This window comes from Humulus lupulus, chromosome 5 (assembly GCF_963169125.1).
Source record: "Humulus lupulus chromosome 5, drHumLupu1.1, whole genome shotgun sequence".
NCBI classification, from domain to species: domain Eukaryota; kingdom Viridiplantae; phylum Streptophyta; class Magnoliopsida; order Rosales; family Cannabaceae; genus Humulus; species Humulus lupulus.
In genome coordinates this window covers 234768983-234795264 of record NC_084797.1, presented here as the reverse complement: position 1 = coordinate 234795264, position 26282 = coordinate 234768983, and the positions used below count along the sequence as shown (strand labels likewise).

At 31.7% G+C, this 26282-nt stretch overlaps 1 protein-coding gene across 1 annotated transcript; it reads left to right on the top strand.

Annotated features, from left to right (window-relative positions):
* The first annotated feature begins 18075 nt into the window (after nucleotides 1-18075).
* On the top strand, nucleotides 18076-25512 carry LOC133778417 (beta-hexosaminidase 1). The gene is made up of 15 exons (XM_062218333.1): nucleotides 18076-18545; nucleotides 18671-18754; nucleotides 19247-19282; nucleotides 19999-20110; nucleotides 20246-20316; nucleotides 20563-20693; nucleotides 21087-21103; nucleotides 21375-21423; nucleotides 21674-21774; nucleotides 22639-22698; nucleotides 22959-22992; nucleotides 23193-23291; nucleotides 24063-24122; nucleotides 24212-24462; nucleotides 25117-25512. The coding sequence occupies exons 1-15, from the start codon at nucleotides 18171-18173 to the stop codon at nucleotides 25290-25292; spliced, it is 1656 nt and encodes a 551-aa protein (XP_062074317.1). The 5' UTR covers nucleotides 18076-18170; the 3' UTR covers nucleotides 25293-25512.
* The last annotated feature ends 770 nt before the right edge of the window (nucleotides 25513-26282 follow it).

Below are 26282 nucleotides of genomic sequence, written 5' to 3'. Positions count from 1 at the left end.
TTTTGAATATAATCAATATAGATATATATTTGTTTGTGTTGGAATTGTTTCTAATTCAAAGAATATAGAGAGAGGTTGTAAACCATGCTATTCGTTTCTAATTGGAATTGTTTCTTTTTTTGACGTGTTATTCGTTTTATGTTGGTACTCAGTCTTGCGAAATCCAAAAGATCTTGCATTCGATTTCTTGTTCTTTTCTATCATTGGATATATATTGGTGTGTTTGTTATTGATGAGATTTAAGTGTTGAGTATATGTATTTATTCGATTAAATTGATACAATATAAACCTTGTGTTTGTGAAAATACCTCAATGAAACATGTGTGTTGCTCCTTCTACTTTTCAAAATCATTAAAAACATATGTATTGTACACTTTGGATACATGACTTTAAAGCAGGTTTCTTCTATTCGTATTGTTTCGAGTCTTACTGTGTTATATTCTAACTGAGTATTTCATTATTGTAAAAAGCATCAAATTATATTTGCACCTAAAATATACACTCAAACATTACACACCGTCATTTATTAAAATTGGGGCCACTGTTTTAAAAAGCTGTGTGTAATGTTTGAGTTTATATTTTGGGTGCACATATCATTACTCTTTAGAGTGTTATTGCTTTTCTTATCATCGATGATGGCAATGTATGTACTTATTAGTTAATGACTTGAATTAGTTAAATTTCATATTGAAATGATAATGTAGCACAATCGTGGTGGCTATTTTAATTTGTTTAATTATTTATTAATTTTAAATAATTATTATTGTAAAATATTTTAAAAATATTATATTTTAATTTTTTTATTTAAATTTAAGTGTTTACAAACTACAGTTAAATATAAGAATATTCTGTTAAAATTAACATTAAAAAAATACAAAATCTTTAAAACTAATTTTTTTTTGTTATCTATACACTTAGATATCCAATATTAAAATACAAAAAAACTCAACTAAAAAAATTGAAAATAATATACATAGTAAGATAATTTTTTTTATAAAAGATATATGACTAACATTAATAAAAATATATGAAAAAAAAAAGCCACAATACAAATAAAATTTAACCGACAAATATTAAAAAAATATATTTGCCAAAGAGAGACCCAAATATAGTAGAAAGATTATATATGTATATATTACAAAATAACTTTATCAAATAAAATAGTCAAAATTCTCGCCAACTAAGAAAGCAAAACTTAGCAAAAAAAAAAAAAAATACTCATCCCTAATTTGATTAAAACATCATACGAATTATTCATTGAGAATTATTTTAAGGTTTATACTAATTTGCCTGTTTTGACCATGTGTTTTAAAAAAATTATTTTGGACCCTATATTTTATAAAATAGTTCAAAGAGACCTCTAAATTCAATTTTGATGAAGAAAAAAATGAATATAACAATATAATGAATTTATTTTGTTTATAATTGTTAGTTTGGTGAATTGTTTGTGATTTTAGTTGAGAAACATTTGACTGAAATCGGGTTTAGGGTTCTATTTGAACAATTTTACAAAACATAGGATCAAAAAAATAATTTGTCAAAACACAGGGTCTAAACAAGTAATGAAACAAAACACATGGTTCAAAAATGTATGAAACCTTATTTTAATGACAAATATTTTTTTTTTTGAGAAAATTACGTTTAATGTTATATATTTCTAACGATTTATATTTTATGAGCTATAATTTTATAATTAGTATACATTTTGTGAAAATGAGAAAATTTTAAGCTATTTATTTAATGAATAAATACATGGTTTAAATGTTAATTTAAAAAAATAAAGGATCAAAACGAGGTAATCAGCCAAAATATAGTATTTAAATAATTGATATATCTATTCCTATTTTTACCATTTTGACCAAACTTGAGGTCCACAAGTTAATGTTTAAAAATAAAGGGTCCCATCGGGTAATCGGCTAAAATACAAGGTTCAAAATTGTGTGAACCCTTACAAAAAATATAAATTATATAAATATATATAGTTTACTTTTATAAAGAATTTTTAACCTCTTGAATAAATACATAGTCCAAAAGTTAATTTTTAAAAATAAATGTTCAAAACGGGTAATCAGCCAAATAGAGTGTTCAAATAATCGATCTAACTATTTTTCTTTTTAACATTTTAACCAAACACGAGGCCTAAAAGTTAATTTTAAAAAATAAAGGGTTCAAACGGGTAATCGACCAAAATAACCCTTACACAAAATGTAATTTTTCTTATACATAATTTAAACTTTTATAAAAAAAAATACCAGGCAAGCGTATAAAAGAATATTAAATAAAAACATATGTACAACAAGCACTTTTGTAACGACCTCCTTACTTAACATACATATATAGTGTAAACCAAATTTTAACCTAAATACAACAATACTGAAATTCTAAATTTACAAAAACATTATTAAACAATACATAAACTAATGTTCATAACTTCAAACCATACAATATCCACAAACTAAATAAAAACTTTATCTTACATACAAATCTCAATACTTTTATAAATAATTTCTGTGGCGTTACTACACCTTAATGTAGAATTAGAAATGTATCCAATAGATAAATTGAAAAGCTTTATGTAAATTACAAAGTTCATGAAATACTTTTAAAGCTTTATGTAAATTATAAAGTTCACAAAATACTTTTTATGAAATATAAATATAAAATCAAGTTTCTCGTTTATTTATAAAATAGCATAGCAGAACTCCACTCCCTTCAGGTCAGCCTCATATGTACAGTCATGTTGGCTCCACGTATACTCACCAACGATTTACATTTGATGCATCTTACCTACAATACAAAACATTATCTGATGAGCTAAGGCTCAGTAAGCAGAATAACTACCTCATATGCATAAACGTGCAACATGTTATGTATTTTCTTTCTTTCACTTTCCTTTCTTTTGAGCCTTAGAGGATGTTGATGCCGGCATTACATAGGAAATCACATTCCCACCTGAACATAAACATGATAATATGGAATTTCTCCCTCATAAACATTCATTATATATAGGGAAGTACATCTCCCTCCTTACATATTTGGGACTTAGGTCTCCCAAGCAGCACCTCTACTATAACGCTTTCAGTAACTTGTTTGTGAACATTAAGCGTGCTTATGCATAATAAATATAACATTCTTGAAAATAATTTATGCATAAGAACATGACAGGATAACATATAAAGCATATAAATGCACATAAGACACATAAAAGACTTGTATTGTAGATGAGGATTCTACTTACCTTGCGTCTTGATAAAACAACCGAAATTGTTAGCTTCTTGATAAAAACACAAACTATTAACTTACATAAAATCTACATGATGTAACTTTAGTTTATGATTGTTGTTATTCTATTTTTCTTATTTTATTGTTTATTTTATGTCCAGGCGTATGTTATACTATATTTGTCTATGGGATGGTCCTGGTCTAAAATTCGTGGTCATGGTCATACGGAAAAGTCCAGGTCATAATACTTGTCCATAATAGTAGGGAATAAGGTCATAAGAGTCCATAATAATAGTCCAAAGTATGACCATAGCCTATATAAGTTTAGTATTATGAGGATACATAAAAAAAATAGTTTATATTTCAATTTTGGCATTGTAAATTATAACAACATGGTAAAGTAATCTATATATAAATTTTGGTATTATAACGGCATAGTAAAATAATCTATATATAAATTTCGGCATTATAATGACATGATAAAATAATCTATAAATAACTGAACTGAAAGACTCGGGAAAGAGCTTACCCAAAAAGGTCTTCGTAGGCTAGCGTTATAAACAGAACTTCGCCTAGATTTTAGAGATTTAAAACTTTAAAAGAGTGTTAAGAAGAGCTTTAGACAGAGTGAGAGAAAGAAATATTTTTTCGTAATTCAAAAATGAATTCTGAAAGGCTTTATTTATAGGAAAACATTTGGTTACTATGCTGCATAGTAAAATAATAAAATATTTAAAATATCAAGCATAGTAAAATAATAAAATATTCAAAATATCAAGCATAGTAATTTGCTGAAGTCAACACTGTGTCACTACTACATCAACATGTGGGACCCATGGGGTGGACCCCGCTATGGGACCCACTATGAATAGTACCCGGTGAATAGTAAAAATGAAAATTTCCCAATCTTCTTATATTACTTAGTTTAACATTTTTTACTCACAAACTTTTCTGAAAATGTTTCTCTAACACCCATAAATTAAAACAACTTAGAATTGTTAAAATCTCACAATAGAATACAACTATATCCCCAACGGTCAGGATCACTATTCGCCAACGGTCATAAACGGCTAGTTTTTGTCCTATAAATACTTTTTCCTTCAACCATTTACTTGCACAACTTCTTCATCTCTTAACCTTCTATATCAAATTCATCATCAAACCATGAATTTCTCTTTATTGTTCATAACTTTAGTGATTGTTTGCTTGTATTTAACATCATTCTATGGGTATAATACTAATGAAATGCCCATGAATATTATAGTTGCGTATTCATTAGTTATTCTTCCACTTTACTTAATAGCTCTAGCATTCGATTAACATTGTAATGCACTCAAAAGTATGAATAAAATATCTTCTCTTATTTTTCATAATTGTTATAATGCATTTGTAGAAAGAAATGGGAGTTACAACTTTGAACTTTATTTTCGACATTTTAATTATTCAGAATTTCTCGAAAACCTGTAGGAAATTCGCTATACAATGAACACCATATGAGAAATATGTTATACAAATAGGGTGAAAAGGAATCCCTACCACACAATCTTCCAAAAATTACTTAAAATATATATTTTAGTCATTACAAAAGACCGTGCAGAACACAGCTATGTTTTCTAGTATATATATATCAAATCATATAACTCATATGTTATTGTAAACTTTATATTATGTACTTTGAAATGCAGTAGAACTACTATACAAAATTGAAATTATGTTTTAATAATTACCAAATTAATTAAACCAAGTAAATTAATTAAGGTGCGGAATGATAATTGAATGTTGAAATAGATTTAAGATCTGTCGGGACAGAATACGAACTTGTCACGACGGAAATTGAACATAATAAAAAGACAGTACAAAAATAATAATTCAAAAACCCTTTCGGATAACCTACTTCTTGGGGCCACGCCCAAAGAATAAAACCAATTAATAAAGAATCACAAGTACAAAATATTGACTTAAACAAAACAAGACTCCCTCTTGAGATTTGCTGCAACTTTGTTGTACTTCTCTTCACTAATCTGATTCTGATTGAAACGTTCAACTACTTGAACTCCCTTCAACGGCCAGCGAGTGATTGCATCCTCCCAACGCAAGGCTTGTAAAAATCTTCTCCCGAAGACTATAAGAATTGTGTTCAAATTACAACATGTATTCACTCATGAAAGTGGTATAAACCCACCACAAAACTAAACACTCATTTTACGATTCAAATGATCTTGAATACAAAATATGAACTCTCACAAATATTATAATTCACCCACAAACTATTTACCAAAGAGTTCACATTTTCTCAAGGCCCTAGAAGCCTATTTATAGAGATCATTTCGTGCTCAGAAAGACTGAGAAATAATCTCCTAATAAAAACAAGAATATTTGAAGATATTATTGATTAATGAAGATTTGTCATTTTTAGTTGATTCTTATCCGACAGGCACATATTTTGCGGGGACAGCTATTACTTGCGTCATATCAAATTTCTCAAGATAGAAATAATAATTAATTCATTTAAAGATTGTATTTCGTAAAGTCAATTATCTTGAGCAGTACAAAAATCAATAGAAAAATATTTCATAAATAAATTCAAATAAGCACATAATATTTTATTTATAAAACCAAGATACAAATTCATTTTATAAACATATTGTGAGAATATCAAACTAAATAAGAAATTATTTGCAAACCTTACAAATTAATCCAAGATATTAATTCCGAAAATCACAATAAAAAGGAATTTAAAATCATCTTTTTAAATAAAAAGACATCTCTATAAAATTTGTCAATTTTAGGATTTACAAAAGTTATGAGTAGTTTTGTACAGAAAAAAAAAAGATGACATATAAGAATGTATTACATTGCATCAGAATTTTAACCAAAACTACTTTTCTGCTTTCAAGTTTGTGATTTTTTTAGTTTTGACTAAACACTTATTAATTCAGTTTTAGAGTGTGGTATATATGGTTTTGTTTATGGTGGTTTACAATCACCATGCTTGAATTTTATGTGCTTCTATGCATTATTTTTTACTAATGATATATAGAGATGTAGTTTTTCCTGTTTTGTTAGACACATCCTCTAAAATATATGTTAGTTATTGGAATTTTAAGCAATAATACAAATCAAGAAACTTTTCTTGGTTACAGAAGAGTAGAAAGTATGCAAGATAAATTTGTATTTTAAACATGCTTTAGTAAAATCTCTTTGAAGAGGAAGATATATATTCATATGATATTTACTCTGCTTTTTTTTTTTCTCAATTTACATAGACTAATATATGTTAGCAATAAAGTAGCAAGTTTGAGAAAACGACTCAACAATTGTGAGCACCATTCAACATGATGGTTAACTTGATGTACGGTATATAATTGAAATTTCGTATTTTAATTTTACCAAGTGATTTAAAATAAACAACTTAATTAAATGCGGAATACTGATTAAGTTGTTTAGACATATTTCAGTTTTGTTCACACTACTTATGCAACTGTTTAAACAGAAACAGAAAAACAACTAAAAATTCAACACATGAGAATTTTTACGTGGTTCAGAAATCTTTTCAGATAACCTACATCAACGGGGCCACGCCCAGAGAATAAACCAATTAGTAAAGAAACAATGTGTACAAAAGCATTGACTTAAACAATGTAAAACTCCCTCTTAAACTATTGTCGCAATCCTGTTGTACTCTTCTCTACGAATCTGGTTTTGATGAAACGCTGATTCTCTTGAACTCCCTTCAAATAATAGTGAGTGCTCACTTCCTCCCAAAGTGAGACTTAGATAGAATCCTCTCCCGAAGATCCTTATGAACACGTTCACAATAGACACTACCTGTTTACAATGGACTAGATAGATATCCACAAATACACTCAGCACTCTATTCCATCCTGCCTCAATACACATCCCCAAGCTGCCAAGAATCTTTCCGCCGCCATAACTATTTTCCTGCACATATAAACATAAAGGAATGAGCCTAATGCCCAGCAAGGAAAATCTACTACAAGCATGAAACATAATCATACACATAACTATAAGCTATAAACATATAACATATATCTATAAAGACGTACATCGTATAAGATTATACTATTAATGGCCATTAAAACATGTGATAAACCATCTACGTCCCCTTTCTAATATCTGAGGTATGTTAGATCACATGGTAGGTTTATGATAACCCATCTACGTCCCCTGTCTAATATCTGAGGTAGGGTAAATCATAACCATGAAACATAAGAAAACATAACATAACATACTATAACATAACTTATCATAACATATCAACATAACATATAAGCACATAAAACTATCTTATTTTCTTTACCAATATACCGGGACGATGAGAACACAGTCAGGATTTTGGAACATTCCTAAAAACCATAATAGAGAGGTGAGTATACTAAAGAAAATGGATGAAAAGAATGAACTACACCATCGAAAAGATACTTACCAATAAGAATCTTACGTTCAAGATCTTAGATGCCTAACCAAGAATAGAGAATACGAATTAAGATTTGAGTAGAAAAACTATAAGAACAATACAGAAAGGAACTAGAATAAGAAATACATTGAATGCTTCTATGACCGAACTATACCTCGAAACCGAAATGCACTATAACCTTACTTCCCAAGTGTTTATCACTCTAAAGTCTCACTAGCACTTGGAAGGCTCTGATTAATGCTTGAAGAATGAATGAAAAGGCTTGGTGCTAGGTCCTATTTATAGAGTTCTAGGAATAAAAATCGTCTTTTTGGCTTTGAATAAAAATAATGAATTTAATTGAAAATATTTGAATATCCTTCAGCCAAAGGCTAAGGACTTGGTCAAATTGTTCAGAGAGAGATTTAAGGAGCCGAAGCTTGATTTTTAAAACAAATAGAATCCTAACTTCTAACTCCCTAAATCTCGTAACTCTAAACTTACCTGCAGTAAAATCAACATATCTAGAGTTTTAGGACTCCGATTTAGACTCTCTTTATACCATTAGAAATCTAATTCAATTATCTACAACTTTATAGGATACTATTTTTCGAAATTAATAACATAACTGGGTCAAAAATAGGTTGGAAGTTACAATACCTTAAAATTACGAAAAATCTATTTAATTATCTAAATCTCAAATAAATAAAATTGTGACAAATGTCATGCTCCTAACAGATTCTGGTGAAGATTAAGTCTTATATTTCCCTTATTTTATCATTAAAATAATAATTCCTTAATAATCATGCATATGACAAGTGTCATATTCCTATTGGCTCTATCTAAACCTTAGGAATAACCATGCTCATGACAAATGTCATATTCTTATTAGCTCTATCTAAACCTTAAGTTATAATAATTATCATATTAATAACCAGCAATATTAATCAAACCTTATGTTATAATTAATATTCTTAAACTATAGGTTTGAAATTCCGTTTTTAGTAATTACCAAATTAATTAAACCATGTGAATTAATTAAAGTGCGGAATGGTAATTAACTGTGTACACAAATTACAGTTCTGTCGGGACAGAATCCAAACTTGTCACGACAGAAACTGAACACAATAAAAAGACAATGCAAAACAATAAAGAACACAACAAATTTTTATAAGGTTCAGAAACCCTTTCGGATAACCTACTCCTTGGGGTCACGCTCAGAGAATAAAACCAATTAATAAAGAATCACAAGTACAAAAACATTGACTTAAACAAAACAAGACTCCCTCTTGAGATTTGCCGCAACTTGTTGTACTTCTCTTCACTAATTTGATCTTGATTGAAACGCTCAACCACTTGAACTCCCTTCAATGGCCAGCGAGTGCTTGCATCCTCTCGACGCAAGGCTTGTAAAAATCTTCTCCCAAAGACTACAAACGTTGTGTTCAAATTACAATATGTATTCACTCACGAACATGATATAAACTCACCACTAAAAACTAAACACACATATTTCTACAAGATCACGTGAATACTTATGATCTTGAATACAAAGAGGAACTCTCACAAATATTACAATAAAGCTCACGAATAATACACCAAAGAATTCACTTTTCTCACTGCCTTTAGAGCCCTATTTATAGTGTCCTTTTTCGTGCTCACAAAGGCAGAGAAAGAATTCTTCTAATAAAGGCAAGAATCATAGAAGTTATTCTTGATTGATGAAGAGTTGCCTTTTTTAGAAAATGCTGATCTGACAGATGCGATATCGGTAGGGATAGCTCAAGCCTGTGTCGGATAAAAAACAAGCTCAAAAAAAGAAACAACAATTAATGATATTAAGAACCAGTTTCCTGATTGCAATCCTTGAGCTGCACGAAAATATATAAGCAAATAATCCAAACACAACTTTGGGTAAGTACCGAATATTTGCAATATACTTTTTCCCTTTATAAACAAAATGAGACAATATAGGCTAAATAAGAAAGCATATTATTGTCCAAAATACATAAAAAGGGAAAGAGGATTTCCGAAAATTGTAATAAGGGAAACCAAACAGTTCCGAAAATTATAATAAAGGGAAACAAACAATTCCGAAAATTATAATAAAGGGAAACAACTAAATCAACCAATTTATCTTTTAAGAAAAAGATATTTCTATAAAAATGCCAATTATAGGATTTACAAGTTAAACTTATAAAATCCATAACTATTGCTAGGAGTTTCCAACTAAGTCCCGGCTTGAACCAAAATCCACAGTCATAAACATACTACAACTACTACTAGCTATTACTATTACTACTACTATCTAACTAGCTAAGTAAAGTTCTTGGACTCTACAATTTTCGACACCTTCTTTATTCCAAAATAAACATAACCCCTGAAAATAATCTCAAGATAATTGTAATACATATTTTTACCAAATAATGTTGATATGTGATAAATAAGGTAAAAAATGTATTCGCACTTAAAAGATATTTTCACACTAAAAAATCAGCTGAATCATTAAATCAAGAATCAATATGGATATACTACTGATTTTCCTTAATAACTTTAAAATATTTTGTCTAAAATAAAGTTAGCCAATAAAGAACTTTACAATCTCCCCCTTTGGCAACTTGATAGACAAAAATATTTTAAGATTTTATTTTGAAAGATCATGCAAAGACAAACTAGAATAGAGCAAATAGTAATGTTACATTACTCCCCCTGCGAAAGACATCTCAATTATAACCAATATCATAAACAAGGTTAACTTTTTGAGAAAGTTTAACAAGATAAAGACCCAACAAACACAATTTTTCAAGCCTTCTTTGTGGTGACTGAGACGGTTGTTACCAATGGGAAATGCATGTACTCCATTGCCTCAAGTTTTCACCATAGTTGCAACAAACAAAAACAAAGAGAAAAAAAAAAGATTTTTTTTTTAAAGAATGAGGAAATGAGTCTTTCTTTGACCGATTATAAAGAGAAGAAAATGACACTGAGGGATTTGATTTTATTCCTTTTTAAGACCAAATTAATGAATTGATATCTCAAAGAAAAAAAAACTTTGCACAGTGAAGGAAAATAAACAAAAAATAGAAACTTTTGAAGTCAAATAATATAATAAGTAACAAAATAAAAAACAACATATTACCATAATTTTCCTTTCTTGATAACCACGGTCAAGTCTTTTTTTAATTTATTTTTTATATAATATAGTATATAAACAAAAGTACCAAAAATATCTTATTCTGATTGTGCCCAATGTCTTCGTGCCTTATCCTTGAAGAAAGTAATAAACATTAATTCTTAACATATTTTTACTATAAGGTTAGAAAATATATTTAATATAAATCATGCTTTCATTTAAAAAAAAAAATATCACAATATATTTACTCCTGTCACAAAAAATATTTTATCCAAATTAATAAGTGTTATGAGTCTTACAAATTTTTCCAACAGTATATCTTAATCATTTGTGTGTGATTGTGAAAGCAGAGATCATTGCCCTGTATGACAATTTTAGCCTTTTTTAAGGACATTGCCCTTGTGGCAATTTTTAGCCTTTTTCTCAAAGAGTACCCAAATTAGACGCTTTCACACTACACTGAAGGCATCATTTATCAGTGGTAGAGTATCTTCTACATAATTTTTAGTTACATAGTTCCAACTTACTCAAAGATAGCAATTTACACAATCAGTGTAGGTAGCTCTATTATAAGATGGAGCCTGAAAATACTTTTCAAGGATCAAATGCTCATACATTATAAACACAGATTGATTTGGAAGAATATTAATTGGATGGACTATTATTTTCATTTGTTTCTATTTTAAAAAAATGTGCATGATATATATTAACTATAAATTCTAACCTGAAGTAAAAATACATTTTGACATAATGATTGAGACTTTTTCGGTGAATAAGGACAAGAAGACATCACACAACTCTTTCTAGCACATGGATATGGCACAACACAAACAATATTTAATTAGTACAAGCCCCCAAGGATTTCCTGAGGGAATAAAACATGATGTCTTCTTTTGTGACATCACGTATCAAGGGCTTTTGTGAAAATATCTACAATTTGTTTGTCACACTCAATATATTCTAAGACCAAAGTTTTATTCTCAACAAGTTCCTTAGTGCGACGCGACACATCATTAACACAAAAACATTTTTCATGAGAAATTTTCAAATGTTTTCCCAATCGACATGGTTCACATTTACCAAAAGAATATTTACTTAAAATCGGTAAATCATGAACATGACTCATACTTCCAATTTTTCTCAAATTCTCACAATCCACATGATCATGTTTTTCATGACACACATCAGTATCACTCCTTGTAATTGTGTGACAATTGTGTGATTGAGATAATGTGTAACAATTATCAACATATTTATAACCCTTCAAAACACAATTTCCATCTTGGTCAAGCACAAAACAATTATCAAGAGAAAAATTTACAAACAAGTCTTGGTCACAAATTTGACTTATACTAATTAGATTAGTTTTAAGTCCATCAACCAAAAGAACATTTTGCAACTTTGGTAGTCCTTCAGAATTAGAGTGCCACTACCAAGTACCTTACAAGACTTACCATCTCCAAATGTGACTTCTCCATTTTTCAAAGTCTTGAAGTCAGTGAGTATGCTTTTGTTACCTGTCATATGCCTAGAACAACCACTATCAAAAAACCAAGAGTTAGAAGTACATGTTGTAAGACAAGTAAAGGCAACAAGACATTTGAATTTATTTTTCTTCACCCAAACTTTCTTAGGTGGAGACTTTTTCTTCAAGAGCATTTGTCTTAAATTACCATGATGATTAAAGTAATTTTTGTGAAGAAAATTCATCAAGGTAAAACATTTAGGTCGAATATGACCTTTCACTCCACATAAATGGCAAATTGGAATAGAATGACCAATTTTTTTATTTTGGAAATTTCTGGTTTGTTTCTCATGTGTTGTGACAGATTAAGAAGATGAGGCCACATGAGTCTGAGTAGAACCTGCAGAAGGGTCAGTTGTTGAAACAACAGGAAGATTTCCATAATTAAAAATTGTTTTTCCTTTAGGTTTAGATCCATTTGATCCTAATCCAGAAGAATCACAAGCTTTTAGACCTGCAAGCATTACATCATCCAAAACAATAGATCTATGATTAAGCATTTTGACACATTTCACAATTTGATCAACTTCATTAGACAAACGTTTGGTTTCAAAATATTTAGCAACAATATCAATTTCATATTTTTTAACAAGAGAGTCAAGTTCTTCATTTTTCTTCTTGAGAACTTTGTTATTGTTTGTCATCACATGATTATCTGAACACACTTTCAACCATTGATCATACATGATTTTTTATGATTCTTTCAAGGAATCCTGATCCAAACCGGATTCATCTGAATCACTATGGGAACCCTCATCTGTTGAAATAGTATTATTTAAACAAACAAGTTTCTCATTCACATGTACAGAAAGAAGTAAGCCAGAAAAAACAGAAGTTAAGGCAAGATTATAATTTTCTTCCTCATCGCTACTTTTAGATTCCTTGTCACTCCAAGTGGCTGCCAAGACCTTCTTATTTTTCTTTAAGGTATTGGCACATTCAGATTGAATATGTCCAAAACCTTCACACTCCCTGTAACGCCCTGGTTACCCCAGAACAGTTACGGTGAACAGTGAACCGGAAATTTGACTCGCTACCCGAGTCCTTTGGTTAAAAACGTGATCTAAGTGCTATTATCAGGTTAAGGTGAAAAACCAGTAAAAAGGAAAGGATATACTCCATTAAGTAAATAAACTGCTCATGAGCCTTTCAAAATGTTTACAAGTAGTTCGTAATATAAAAGAGTCGCTATTGTTTCAAATTTACAGTCCCCGCCGGCCTAAGCGGCAAAAATAGGGTAAACCCCTAGTCCCTCTGAGAACTCCTTGACCGTGGCGGTCAAGCAGCCCTGTATGTACACAACATCGCCCAAGCTCTCCACTCAGGGTTGGGTGAGCTTCTATTTCCCTTTACCTGCACCACAAAGCACCCATGAGCCAAGGCCCAGCAAGAAAACACAATAAAGTATGATATAATATCAACAACAATCATAATAACCATTCAGGACTATCAGTCCAAGCGAATAGGTGACAATAGCCAAAAGTCACAATAATGAGCATCGCTCCCTCTAGCCATGTGACGATAAGGTCACCAGGGCTTAATTGATAAGTGATTCTTCCATAAGTTTGATGAAGACGGTGCATGGTGAGTGGTCACCAACATAACCTACCTCCCGACTCTAGAGTCGTGCTATGGACAGCGTCCCCTAGCCATGTGACAAACAGTCACCGGGGTCATATACCTTGGCTATAAACATCTGGTCATAGACCAGGCAAGCACTTATAAGTTCTTCGACCTTAGGGTCGGTCCCGCATTAATGCCATGGAGCTATTCAATGCGTGATCATCGACTTTAGAGTCAGTCCCTGACTAGTCAGTGCCATAAACAGGTAATCAGCGTTCCCTAGCATTTAATATGCAATCCACGTCCACATATAACAACCAACATGCCTCAATGTCAAACCATGCATGTCATATATCTATACAGGGTGCAACTGTATTCATACACTGTTTTCTTACCTCTGGTTCGAGTGAGAATTATTATATGAACGATCCCTGAGAACGATCAACCTTTAAATTCCTTGACGGTCACCTGGTCATAACCAAAATATAGGATTCATCAATAAAAATGATAACTGAGGGTTCCCAAACCAAGATCTAGCCTCCGAGACATCAAACATAACTCAACTAGGTACTAGGTTCAACCCCGAGGCCTAAGGTTTGAATCCCCAAGCTAAAAACATGTTTTTGGCTAAATTTGCCCTGATGGGCCGCGGCTCACCAGAGCCATGCCGCGACTCACCCTCCTGACAAAGCCATTTTCACCTTTAAAGCCAACACAGGCCGCGGCACACCATAGACAGGCCGCGGCTCATTTCGCAAACCAGCCAAGAAACCAGCATGCACCAACCAACTCTCCCCTGCGTTTTCCCTTGGAACCAACCCTTCGAACCCAACTCCAAACCTCCTCCAAACACTCAATTTAACCTCTAGACAACACCCATAGCTTACCCTCATCAAATCCCAATCAAACCAACACAAAAACTCCCTTTGATTCCCACTTTCCACATCAAAAACCATGAATTGAAATCTAAAAGGAAAACAGAGTAACACCTGAAACCAATGACTAAAACTCACCTCAAATTCAGATTTGAACCTCCTTCAATGGTTGAACCAAGTCCACCAACCCAGCCTTTGAGTTTCCTAGCTTAAAACCCCACCTTGAGCTCAAGAACACCAAGGGAAATATAGAGAAGAATGATGTACGGGAAGGGAGAAGACAACCCCTGTTTTTGTTCTGTTTAATCTTTATCCTTCTACAGCCAACTAAAGGGTAATATTAATCCCCTCAAATGACCAAAATACCCTTAAGCCACCTAAAGCCTCTAAAACCACTTCAAGGGTAAAATTGGTACTTCCGCTTATCCCGTTAATCATAATTAACGTTTCCCAATTCCTGCTAATCTCAATATCCTCAACTTCCAATAATTCATATCCCGTTACCCTAAAATCCCCGGTAACACTATAATCATTAATATCACCCCGAGACTCACCCCGAGCCCCGAGCTCAAACCTGTTATGACCAAACCGATAAATCATGTTTAGAGATCGTCTCATGTCGAAATACTCGAACCAATCCACATTATAATGTGGTCTCACAATATATCATAAGCACGCAAACAAATATTCAATTATACCCTCAATGGGCCAAATTACCAAAACACCCCTGTAAACAAATGTGGACTCACATGCATGCATTTAACATCATATTATAATATAATTCTCATAAACATGCATAAACACATTTAATGGCATAATTAAACAGTTATGGCCCTCCCGGCCTACTAATCTAGCCATTAACCATAATAGGGAATCCGAGGCATTACACTCCCTGCATTGAATACCCTTTTTATTAGTAGATTCAAAAGGTTTGGAAAAAATATTACCTTTGGAGGATTTAAACATGTTTTTCTTGTTACCAATCTTTCTCATAAACTTCTTAAAGTTTTTTGTTAACAAGATCATTTCATCATCATCATCATCTTCCTCATCTGAGCTTTCCATTTTCTCTTTGGAAGATTTCAAGGCAATCGATTTCTCCTTCACAGCAATTGGTTTTTCTTGATGGCGTATCTTTTGATTAAGTTCAAAAGTTCGAAGAGATCCCATAAATTCCTCAACTTTCAAGGTGTCAAGGTTCTTTACCTCCTCAATGGCTGTGATCTTGGATTGAAACCTGTCAGGAAGAGATCTAACAATTTTCCTAACCAAAACAGAGTCAGACAACTTTCCTCCTAAAGCAAAATATTCATTAGCAATGTTAGACAATTCTTCATAAAACTCAGTGAGGGTTTCTTTTTCAGACATGCGAAGGTTTTCAAATCTTGTGGTCAACATTACAAGCCTAGATCGCTTAACATCAGTGGTTCATTCAAATTGAGTTTGAAGGATTTCTCAAGCATCTTTGGCAGACTCACAAGATGAAATCAATTTTATATAACTCTCACCAACACCATTAAAAATTGCATGTAAAGATTTATTATTATAAATTGACAATTTATCTTCTTCATTAGACCATTCAAGTTCAGATTTCACCTGTGTCTTACCAGATTTTGAATCTGTCTCGACAGGTGGTGTCCAACCGGTCAATATTAATCTCCAAGCCCTTTCATCAAGGGATTTGATAAAAGCTTTCATCCTTACTTTCCAGTATGGATAGTTTGTATCATTCAGCAATGGAGGGCGAGTTATAGATCCACCTTCTACAAAGAAAGATATTTCACAGGGCACAAAACAAACAGAAAAATACAAGATCTCACTAAGAGTTTAGTGACCTGCTCTGATACCAATTGAAATTTCGTATTTTAATATTACCAAGTGATTTAAAATAAACAACTTAATTAAATACGGAATATTGATTAAGTTGTTTAGACAGATTTCAGTTTTGTTCACACTACTTATGCAACTATTTAAACAGAAACAGAAAAACAGGTAAAAATTCAACACATGAGAATTTTTACGTGGTTCAGAAATCTTTTCAGATAACCTACATCCACAGAGCCACGCCTAGAGAATAAACCAATTAGTAAAGAAACAATGTGTACAAAAGCATTGACTTAAACAATGTAAGACTCCCTCTTAAACTATTGCCGCAATCTTGTTGTACTCTTCTCTACGAATCTGGTTTTGATGAAACGCTAATTCTCTTGAACTCCCTTCAAAGAATAGTGAGTGCTCACTTCCTCCCGAAGTGAGACTTAGATAGAATCCTCTCCCGAAGATCCTTATGAACACGTTCACAATAGACACTACCTGTTTACAATGGACTAGATAGATATCCACAAGTACACTCAGCACTCTTACAAAGATTAAGGTGAACAAACTTAATCTCTCCAAATAAAGACACTCTTCAAAATAACATAATGTTTACAAATATTCAAAATGGAAGAGATGAAAAATCCAAAGGCCTTGGCAATATATTTATAGGCAAGTAAATCGTCCAAGGCTATCATTTTATGAGATCTTTGAAATCAAATTGCAAATTCCTTTGATTTAGGAAATCAGCCAGCCAGATGAATTCTGTGTCGACAGAAAAAGAAACTGATGAGTCAGCAACGCAATCAGTTTTATCTGGCAGAACGAACATGGTCATTTCTTTTGACCATGTTCATTTTCGACACATTCTTTATTCCATAATAAACATAATCCCTGAAAATAATCCCAAGATAATTGTAACACATATTTTTACAAAATAATATTGATATATGATAAATAAGGTAAAAAATGTATTCACATTTAAAAGATATTTTCACATTAGAAAATCATCCGAATCATTAAATCAAGAATCAATATGAATATGCTACTAATTTTTCTTAATAACTTAAAAATATTTTGTCTAAAATAAAGTTAGCCAATAAAAAACTTTACAATAACGTATATATATTTTATACAAATTAACTTGTTATCATTAACTTTTTGTGTCTTGTAGCCCTGAGTAGTGCTTTGATATTAAAAAAAATACTATATCATTAAATTGTATACTTTTATTATAATGAAGGATTGCATATTCTAATGACCTTTTTCCCAATGTTTTTATCAAAAAAAAAAAATCAATTTTGTAAATCTTACAAAAAAGAAAATAGATATATAAATTTTAAATTTTGATTGACTAATTTTGTTGTTAAATTAAAATTTAATCTCTATTTAATTTTAATGTTTTATTAGTGCAATCATTAAATTCATATTTTGATTTCAGAATAACAATTTAAAAAAAAATACATTTTTCTAATTGCGTCACGCCTTAATTATACCATTACCAGTTGTGGCGGTCGCAATCACCATCCACAACACTAAAATTCTAGCTAAAGCTCTCTCTCTCTCTCTCTCTCTCTCTCTGTATATGTGTGTATATCTGTTACTGGATTTTCAAGAACCATGTTCACCATTTCCTTAACATCTTTCAGACCAACGATCCATGTCCTCTCCTTGTTTCTAATTTTCATATGTTCCGGCGTCGTGAGTGATTCAGTTAATTCAGTACCGGAGGTCAACGACTCCCTCACTTATCTGTGGCCTCTGCCAACGGAATTCACTTCCGGTAATGAGACTCTCTCCGTCGACCCACGCCTCTCGCTCACCGGAGCTGGAAATGGAGGAAATTCCGCCATAGTTAGAGCGGCTTTTGATCGCTACAAGGGGATTATATTCAAGCACACTAATGGGTTCTCTTCGTTTAGTTTACTGAGGGGAAAGCAACCCGTATATGATATTACAACATTGAAGATTGTTGTCAATTCGGATAGCGAAGAGGTGAGTTAGGCTCTTTGATTGGAAAGTTGTGATCTATCTCTCTTTTTTTATTATTAAAATTGGTGGAAGTGGCTTTAGGTACTACCTGGGGTTATGATATGCTTTGACTTGCTTATTTTTTGCAGCTTCAACTTGGCGTTGACGAGAGCTATACTTTGTATTTAGCTAAGAATGATGGGCAATCGATTACTGGTGATGTGACCATTGAGGTTAATTGAGTTTCGAATTTATGTTTTCATGTAATCTGTGTTGTGCCAAAGGGTGCTTTATGGAGAGTGGAGACCCATCTGATCAAATGTGCTGTCATTTTGATTCTTAGATAGTCATTTCACTTACATTTATTGACTAGAAATAGACTTAATGTTAAGTCAAGGTGTATTTAAGGCAATGTTACATCCTGGTGTTATTGATATAATTTAGCATCAAGCACAAAATTCAAATTTGGTTTTAGTGTCAAAAATAGCATTTTTTTTCGGTTATTGCCAAATATAGCATTGATAATAGTATTTGCATTGGAGGAGGTCTCGTAAGAAGCCCCAATGTTAATAGGTGCATTGGATAGTACCCAGAATCCTATCTGACGGCAAGATAGTTAAAAATCTATTTAAGTTGATTTGTGCAAACAACTAAACTGATGTCATTCTAAGCTGTTTTTCTTTGCGGCTCTAGACTTAGTGATGCTAATCTTGTTTTTGTTGCAGGCAACTACTGTATATGGTGCACTGCGGGGTTTGGAGGTACGCAATGATTGTTATTTTTCACTTTCAAAAACATGAGAATGACCAAAAAATGGAAACCAAATCTTCTGTTTATATCTCTAGCACACTTTGTGGATTAGTTTACTCTTAAATTGAACCATTTAAAATCTATTACTGCTATATGTTTTGATTAAATATTTACATAGTAAGGATGGAACAATTATTTTGCTAATTTGCAACTGACAGTTCTGCAAGATGGGAGCTGTTAGTGTAAATATTATGTCAGGAGCTGTGGAATTACATCATTGCTCATGTCAGCCATTATAAGTTGGTTAATGGTACTGAGAAGTCCTTTGCATGTTGCAATTCCATCTAGCTGTTTAGCTGTATAACGAGCTTTGCAGAAACAATTTCATCTGATGTTTTCCATTTTCTTTAGATGTATTGGAATGACAAGCTGGCTATTTTCCGAAGGTGTAGTTATAAGTTACTATATTAGAAGATGCAGAATTACATTATTGCATATGTCACATCCGTTACTCCATTATAAGTTCATTCAATGGTTTTTTGGAAGTCCTTTTGCAATTCTGATTGTGTATGAAGAACTTTGTAGCAATAATGTTAGCTGCATTTTTGCATATAATTTGGTTGTAGTTGGAATGATTAGCAGCTAGTCCGAAAGTGATCATACAAATATAATAGTTTGCATATGCACCATTTCTTTATTGACTTTGCTGTTTTTCTGGCATTTTCAGACATTCAGCCAATTGTGTACTTTTGACTACAGTTCTAAGTCTGTGCTAGTATACCAGGCACCCTGGTATATTCAAGACAAACCAAGATTTTCCTATCGTGGGCTTTTGCTTGGTAAGTCACTATTATTCTGTCTTTGTACTTTATTTATTAGTTGTCCATTATCTTTATCTTCCCAGGATTCATCTTGAAGATTGTTACTTAGAGCCCATGTTATTACTGTTTCTCATGTTATTACTGTTTCTGCAGATACATCAAGGCACTATTTACCGATCGATGTAATTAAGCAGATAATTGATTCCATGTCATATGCTAAACTTGTAAGAATTGATTCTTCTTCTACTTCAGTCCCATCTTTTTTATTTTAGGACTTCTGGCTCTTGTGATTGAATTTGCTTATTAGTACTCTTTGTTATATCTATTTTTGTTTCATTTAAAACATAATTGGTTTAATTGTGTGATTATGATAAAATTATTGAGACTTGCTCAATATTATGTACTTTACTGCTTTTTTTTTTACTTATAAATTTTTATATGATACTGATCTTGAGAATCACATTTATTAGAATGTTCTTCATTGGCACGTCATAGATGAGCAGTCATTTCCTTTAGAAATACCTTCATATCCAAATTTGTGGAGAGGTTCATATACAAAGTGGGAGCGCTATACAATAGAGGATGCAGCTGAAATCGTCAAGTATGGGTTCTTTAGTTTTCTAATTTCTATAGCTTACTTAAGTCCATGCAAAACTTCCTCTTGTTATGATTATAAATCATATTGATTTTGGTTGGTTATTATAACTCATAGTTTTCTAGATCAGCAGTCTTATTATTATGTGAATGTTTATTCTCTTCAAAGGTTGAGATCACCCCTACAAAGCAAAGGAAATTAAAATTAATTCTCTTAGTCTAAAGGATAAAAGAACATTTGTAATGTGATGCTATGGCTGAAGATCACACTCTTAAGTGCTTTAATTTTTTTTTTCAGCTTTATTGTTTATCTGCTTCTCCTCACTGCAGTTCATAAATTTCAATGGATATGGACTAATTATGTGTTTTCTTTTCCAAATTACCACATGTCAATGTGAAGCTATGCCAAACTAAGAGGTGCGTCAAAACTTTATATACTGCACTTCAGTGCTATATTTTTATGCTGTTGCTTTTTCTTATAAGACACTTGTGCATTTTATGAGTATGGAATCTGCGATCTGATGAAAAAAGTAACGCAAATGTTACCTTAATTTGCAAGATTACAAATTTAAACTCTACTAAATTATTACCTTTTGAAATCTGGGGATAGGAAGTTCTCTTGTGCTTGATTTGAATCTATTATCATTTAGGAACGTGTTCCCTGATCATATCTCTGCATTATGGGCAGGCATTAATATTATGGCTGAAGTAGATGTCCCTGGTCATGGAGAATCATGGTACAGCCTTTCTAAATGTCAAATTTGTCTGAAGTTATATTGTGAAATTTGAATGCATTGTTCTTGTTGAGAGATCATAGCATGAGAATAGGGTTTTTTTTTCTTGACTTGTTTACTAATTTGCCATTTTGATTAAGCTAACTTTTGGACATTTGCAATTACAGAATGTAGTTTCTGGGCATTGCCTAATGTCGTATACTCGTATATTGACTCTGTTAATGAAATGTAACCATTTATCCACATATGGCAGGGGCAAAGGATATCCTGATCTTTGGCCTAATTCTTCCTGCAGAGAGCCCCTTGATGTTTCAAAAAATTATACTTTTGATGTAATTACTGGCATTCTGACAGGTTAAGCTCCCTAACAATTTCTTTTATCTGGTATTATATAAAATGTTTTTCTTTCTTTTTTACTTTGCTGTGTGTTTTGAAACAGTATGATTAGTTAAGATTCTTCTGAGAGATAGCAGCCTCTTTCTGATCTGATGTCCTTTTTAATATTTTCATTTTAGTTAAAAATTTCTGCAATAGGTGCTATAATTATTTATTGAAAAGACATGCTATATATTATTTTCTTAAAATGTGTAAGGTTTTTTAAAAAAAAAAATTAAAATTAAAATTAAACAGCATTGTATTAATGATTTTTTTTTTAAAAAAAAAAGAGACAAAGGTCACATGTCCATGAGTAACCTGCTTCTAAATTTGTTAAAATGCCCTCACTTATGGCAGAGGAAAACCATTGTAACAATCAAGATAAAATAAAAATAAAGCAAGACAAAAATAAACTTAGTAGAAACTTTTCATTTAAACGTTCTAATACAATAAACTTTCCCATTCTCTACTAAGGTCTAGGAAAGATAATCCTTCAAAGATAATCTAGTCACATATTGTAGCCTCCTTTTTCCTTTTCAAGAAATTCTTAATTCATGAGACTAGGACTATTATTACTGTTTATGAATAAAAGGAAAAAGCCGAATAGTATTTCTTCATCTTTATCCAATCAATATTGATGCTACATTCCTAGGTTTAAAAAATAATAGCTGTGCATCTTATTACAATAGCAACTTACTTACTTTTCACTCATCGTTAATTATTTTTTATTGTTCACTAGCTATCACTACGTAAAGTTGCGGCAGAAAATGTTCCTTTTTTTATTTCTTTTTTTTTTCTCTCTCTCTCTCTGCCTTTATTTGTTATATTTATTATTTTATACAGATATGAGAGAGATTTTTCCCTTCGAGCTATTCCACTTGGGTGGTGATGAAGTTAATACAGGTTAGTAAAAGTACTTTCTTGTTGTCAGCTAAGATTCCATTACTGCCCAAAGTATAAATAATACAAAGGAAATTGTAGAAATTCAGCTCCCATATATTTTCTTTTCAAGTTGATAGTAATGTTCGTCTAATGCTTGTATACTTGTTGATAGTTCTAAGAAGAAAGCCTAAAGACTTTGTATTTTCTCATTGGCTTTTATATTTGTATATATATATATATGTTCTGAACTTATTGCTGAGAAACTATTCCATATTTGGCAGATTGCTGGAACACTACTCCACATGTGAAGGAATGGTAATACAACTGTTCGTGTTGAGCTGTTGATCGCTTTTTAATTGTTATACATTGCATTATTGAAGAGTAAATGTGCTTTAAAAAACTCGCAAAAATCTCGAGTTATAAACATACTAAATATACTTTTTTAATGATTTTGTGGCATTCTTTTTTTTTTTTTATGGCATCTCTGATTTGGGTTTTCTATAATTCTAATGTAGGCTTCAAGATAAGAACTTTACTACGAAAGAGGCATATCAATATTTTGTACTCAGAGCACAACAAATAGTTCTGTCAAAAAATTGGACTCCTGTGAACTGGTATGTTGTATGAGATTATCATCATATCCTTTCATGCTTTTTAGAGTTGGTTTTGTTCATGTATTTGCTTGCATAGGAGTATGGTAGAGAAAATTTCTTGGAGAAAAGAAGTCTTATGTATTGTAGAATGGCCTATGTGAGAAAGATACCAGAGAAGATAACTCCAAAACACTACTGATTTCATATTATGGTTCTTCACAAAATACACAGAAAGACCTAGAATATATAGAGCAGCTGGAACATAAGGCTGAAAAACGGGAGGTGCAGAAGTGAAAGGATTGGAGGCAGCTATCAGAGCTGCCAACTCAGCTCTTTTTTATATCAAAATTTCTTCAGATGTAGGGGGCCGATAGACTTATTTAATTTGGTTTTGGGGACTGCAATCTCGGCGTCGATATTCTAGTCAGAAAGTATCACTTGGTGATGTAAAAGAAGTTTTTTCTGGCAGTGTGGACTTTTGCTGTTAAAAAAATTATATGGTGACTTAAGTGCAAATTAATTACATGACTCAGTGATTCAAACTTTCTAAGACTTAATGGAAGACGCACTGACGGAAGTGATTTTTGCCATAAAATAAAATTACTTTGTGACTTAAAGTGCAACTTTTGACACTATATATATGACTAATTTAGACTACTAAGTAATCACTATTTCTATGTGAAGTATCTATATATCAGCTGTTGTATGGGGATTCTTAGTAGTTGTTTCACAAAAGTGTATCATTATTTTACAATTGTTGAATGTTGATGGATTTTATTTTCTTTATAATAGGGAAGAAACATTCAATACTTTTGCAGAAAACCTTCATCCAAGGACTGTTGTGCATAACTGGTGAATTTTCTATCCCTATGTGCACTTTTCTTGTGGTATCAGACCAAATATGTAATGCTGTTATGCATAATTTATGTTTACTATGATAGGTTGGGCCCAGGGGTTTGTCCAAAGGCTGTTGCCAAAGGTTTCAGATGCATTTTTAGCAATCAAGGTGTGTGGTATCTGGACCACCTAGATGTCCCATGGCATGAATTTTACACTGCTGAACCACTAGAAGGAATAGATGATGCTTCTCAGCAAAAGCTTGTCCTTGGAGGAGAAGTTTGCATGTGGGCTGAGACAGCTGATACATCAAATGTTCAGCAAACAATTTGGCCTCGAGCTGCAGCTGCTGCAGGTATGCATTTGACAATAGTAAATCATCCTTATAAGTTTCTCTTGAAATCTTAAATTTGCTCAAGTTTCATCAGAACATTGTGATTTCACTGCTACAGTGTATTGTATGCTGCTAGGCACTTGCATTTTCATTTCTAATTTAGGCAGTTGGTTTCGAGTGAATTTAGACTAGTAAACTTCTCCAAAAACGCAATGTAGGTAGAGTGCCTTTTACAGATCAATTATGTCTGAATAAAGTTGAAAATTTACTGAAGTGTCAGAGTTGTTTGTCAGTTTGTCGATTGAAGTCCAAGAAATTTTACTAATGAAAATGAGTTGATTCGAGGATGAGGGGAGGTATACAGAGAGAAGAATTTTCTTAATTGGCATCTGAGTTATCTGTAGACATTGCAAAATGCAACCTAATTGGATAAGAATCTTATCAGACCTATTTTAATCAAGATCCAACACATTTACAAAGTCAAGCAAGTACATACATACTACTACTTGACTATAGTTTACATGGTTCTGCTGTATGGTTTAGTTGATGCATTTTCTGAAAACATTGCACAATTATTCTTCACCTAATATTACGCTAGATATGCAAGTGTTTTTGGCTTTATCTTAGCATGCTTTTAAACAAATGTTGAACTTTTCTTCTTTGCCTTCCTCGTAGAGCGGTTATGGAGTAGTAAGGAGGCCACATCCACTGGAAACATTAATGAAACCGCATTACCCCGGTTGCATTACTTCAGGTGCCTCTTGAATAGACGTGGAGTTCAAGCTGCTCCGCTCACAAACAAATTGGCTCGAACTCCTCCAATTGGCCCTGGCTCATGTTTCATACAGTAATTCTTTCCATGTATATATGTTTGTGTGAGCATTCTTATTCTTCATGCATCATTTGCTTGTGTAAAATAATACGAACCTTTGTCATGTGTTGATAATTGATGTATTAGATATGTTTGGAGTCAAGTTGTTTTGATGTTTGTTCACAACAAGGAAGAAAATATCAGTTGCTATTGAAATATCGACACTACAATTTTATATGGAAATATCTGATATTTCGATATCTATGGAAATTAAAAAAAAAAATCTCATATAGTTATTTAAAATTACAAAAATTATAGATGTATTAGATAGGTTTGGAGTCAAGTTGTTTAGATGTTTGTTCACAACAAGGAAGAAAATATTGGTTGCTATTGAAATATGAGGACTACAATTTTATGGAAATTAAAAAAAATCTCATATAGTTACTTAAAATCACAAAAATTACAGATAAAACTTGAAGAAATACAATACTATTAAATAATTGTAACAATAGATTAAGCATTAATTGTATAATCATTTAAATAACATTGATTACATATTCTAAATTATAAAACTAATACAATTAAAAAACAAATTTAACAAATACATTTATTTTATAAGAAACAAAAAAAAATTTAGTTTACTTGCACAAATTATTTTACCAATCATAATAGCTCCCTTTCATAATACAATTATTTAAAATTAGGCAGTATAATTGCTACTCGTGCAATATTTAACATTTTTACTAAATGAGTAACATAATATGCATCATGACCTTTTGTTTTTTGGGAATCATTTATATATATATATATATATATTTGTTGATTAATTTAGATTAACAATGAATATTATATTTAGGAAATAAGTGAGAGTTAATGTGTTGGCGGTGAGAACTCGTCAACGAAGTTAAGTTAGAAAAATAAAAGTATGTTGCTTATCAATGGAGAATTTCAACAAAAAATTAGAAGCTTAGAAAATAGTTGCAGAAGAAAAATGGGGAAAAGAATTTGTATTCCTTTGTTGTCTCAAGCT

Excerpts from the sequence above, each read along its gene's own strand:
- LOC133778417 (XM_062218333.1), top strand. The coding sequence starts at position 18,171 with ATGTTCACCATTTCCTTAACATCTTTCAGACCAACGATCCATGTCCTC. Across the intron at positions 19,283-19,998 it reads GTGCACTGCGGGGTTTGGAG|ACATTCAGCCAATTGTGTAC; the intron begins GTACGCAATGAT and ends TGGCATTTTCAG. Across the intron at positions 20,111-20,245 it reads CTATCGTGGGCTTTTGCTTG|ATACATCAAGGCACTATTTA; the intron begins GTAAGTCACTAT and ends CTGTTTCTGCAG.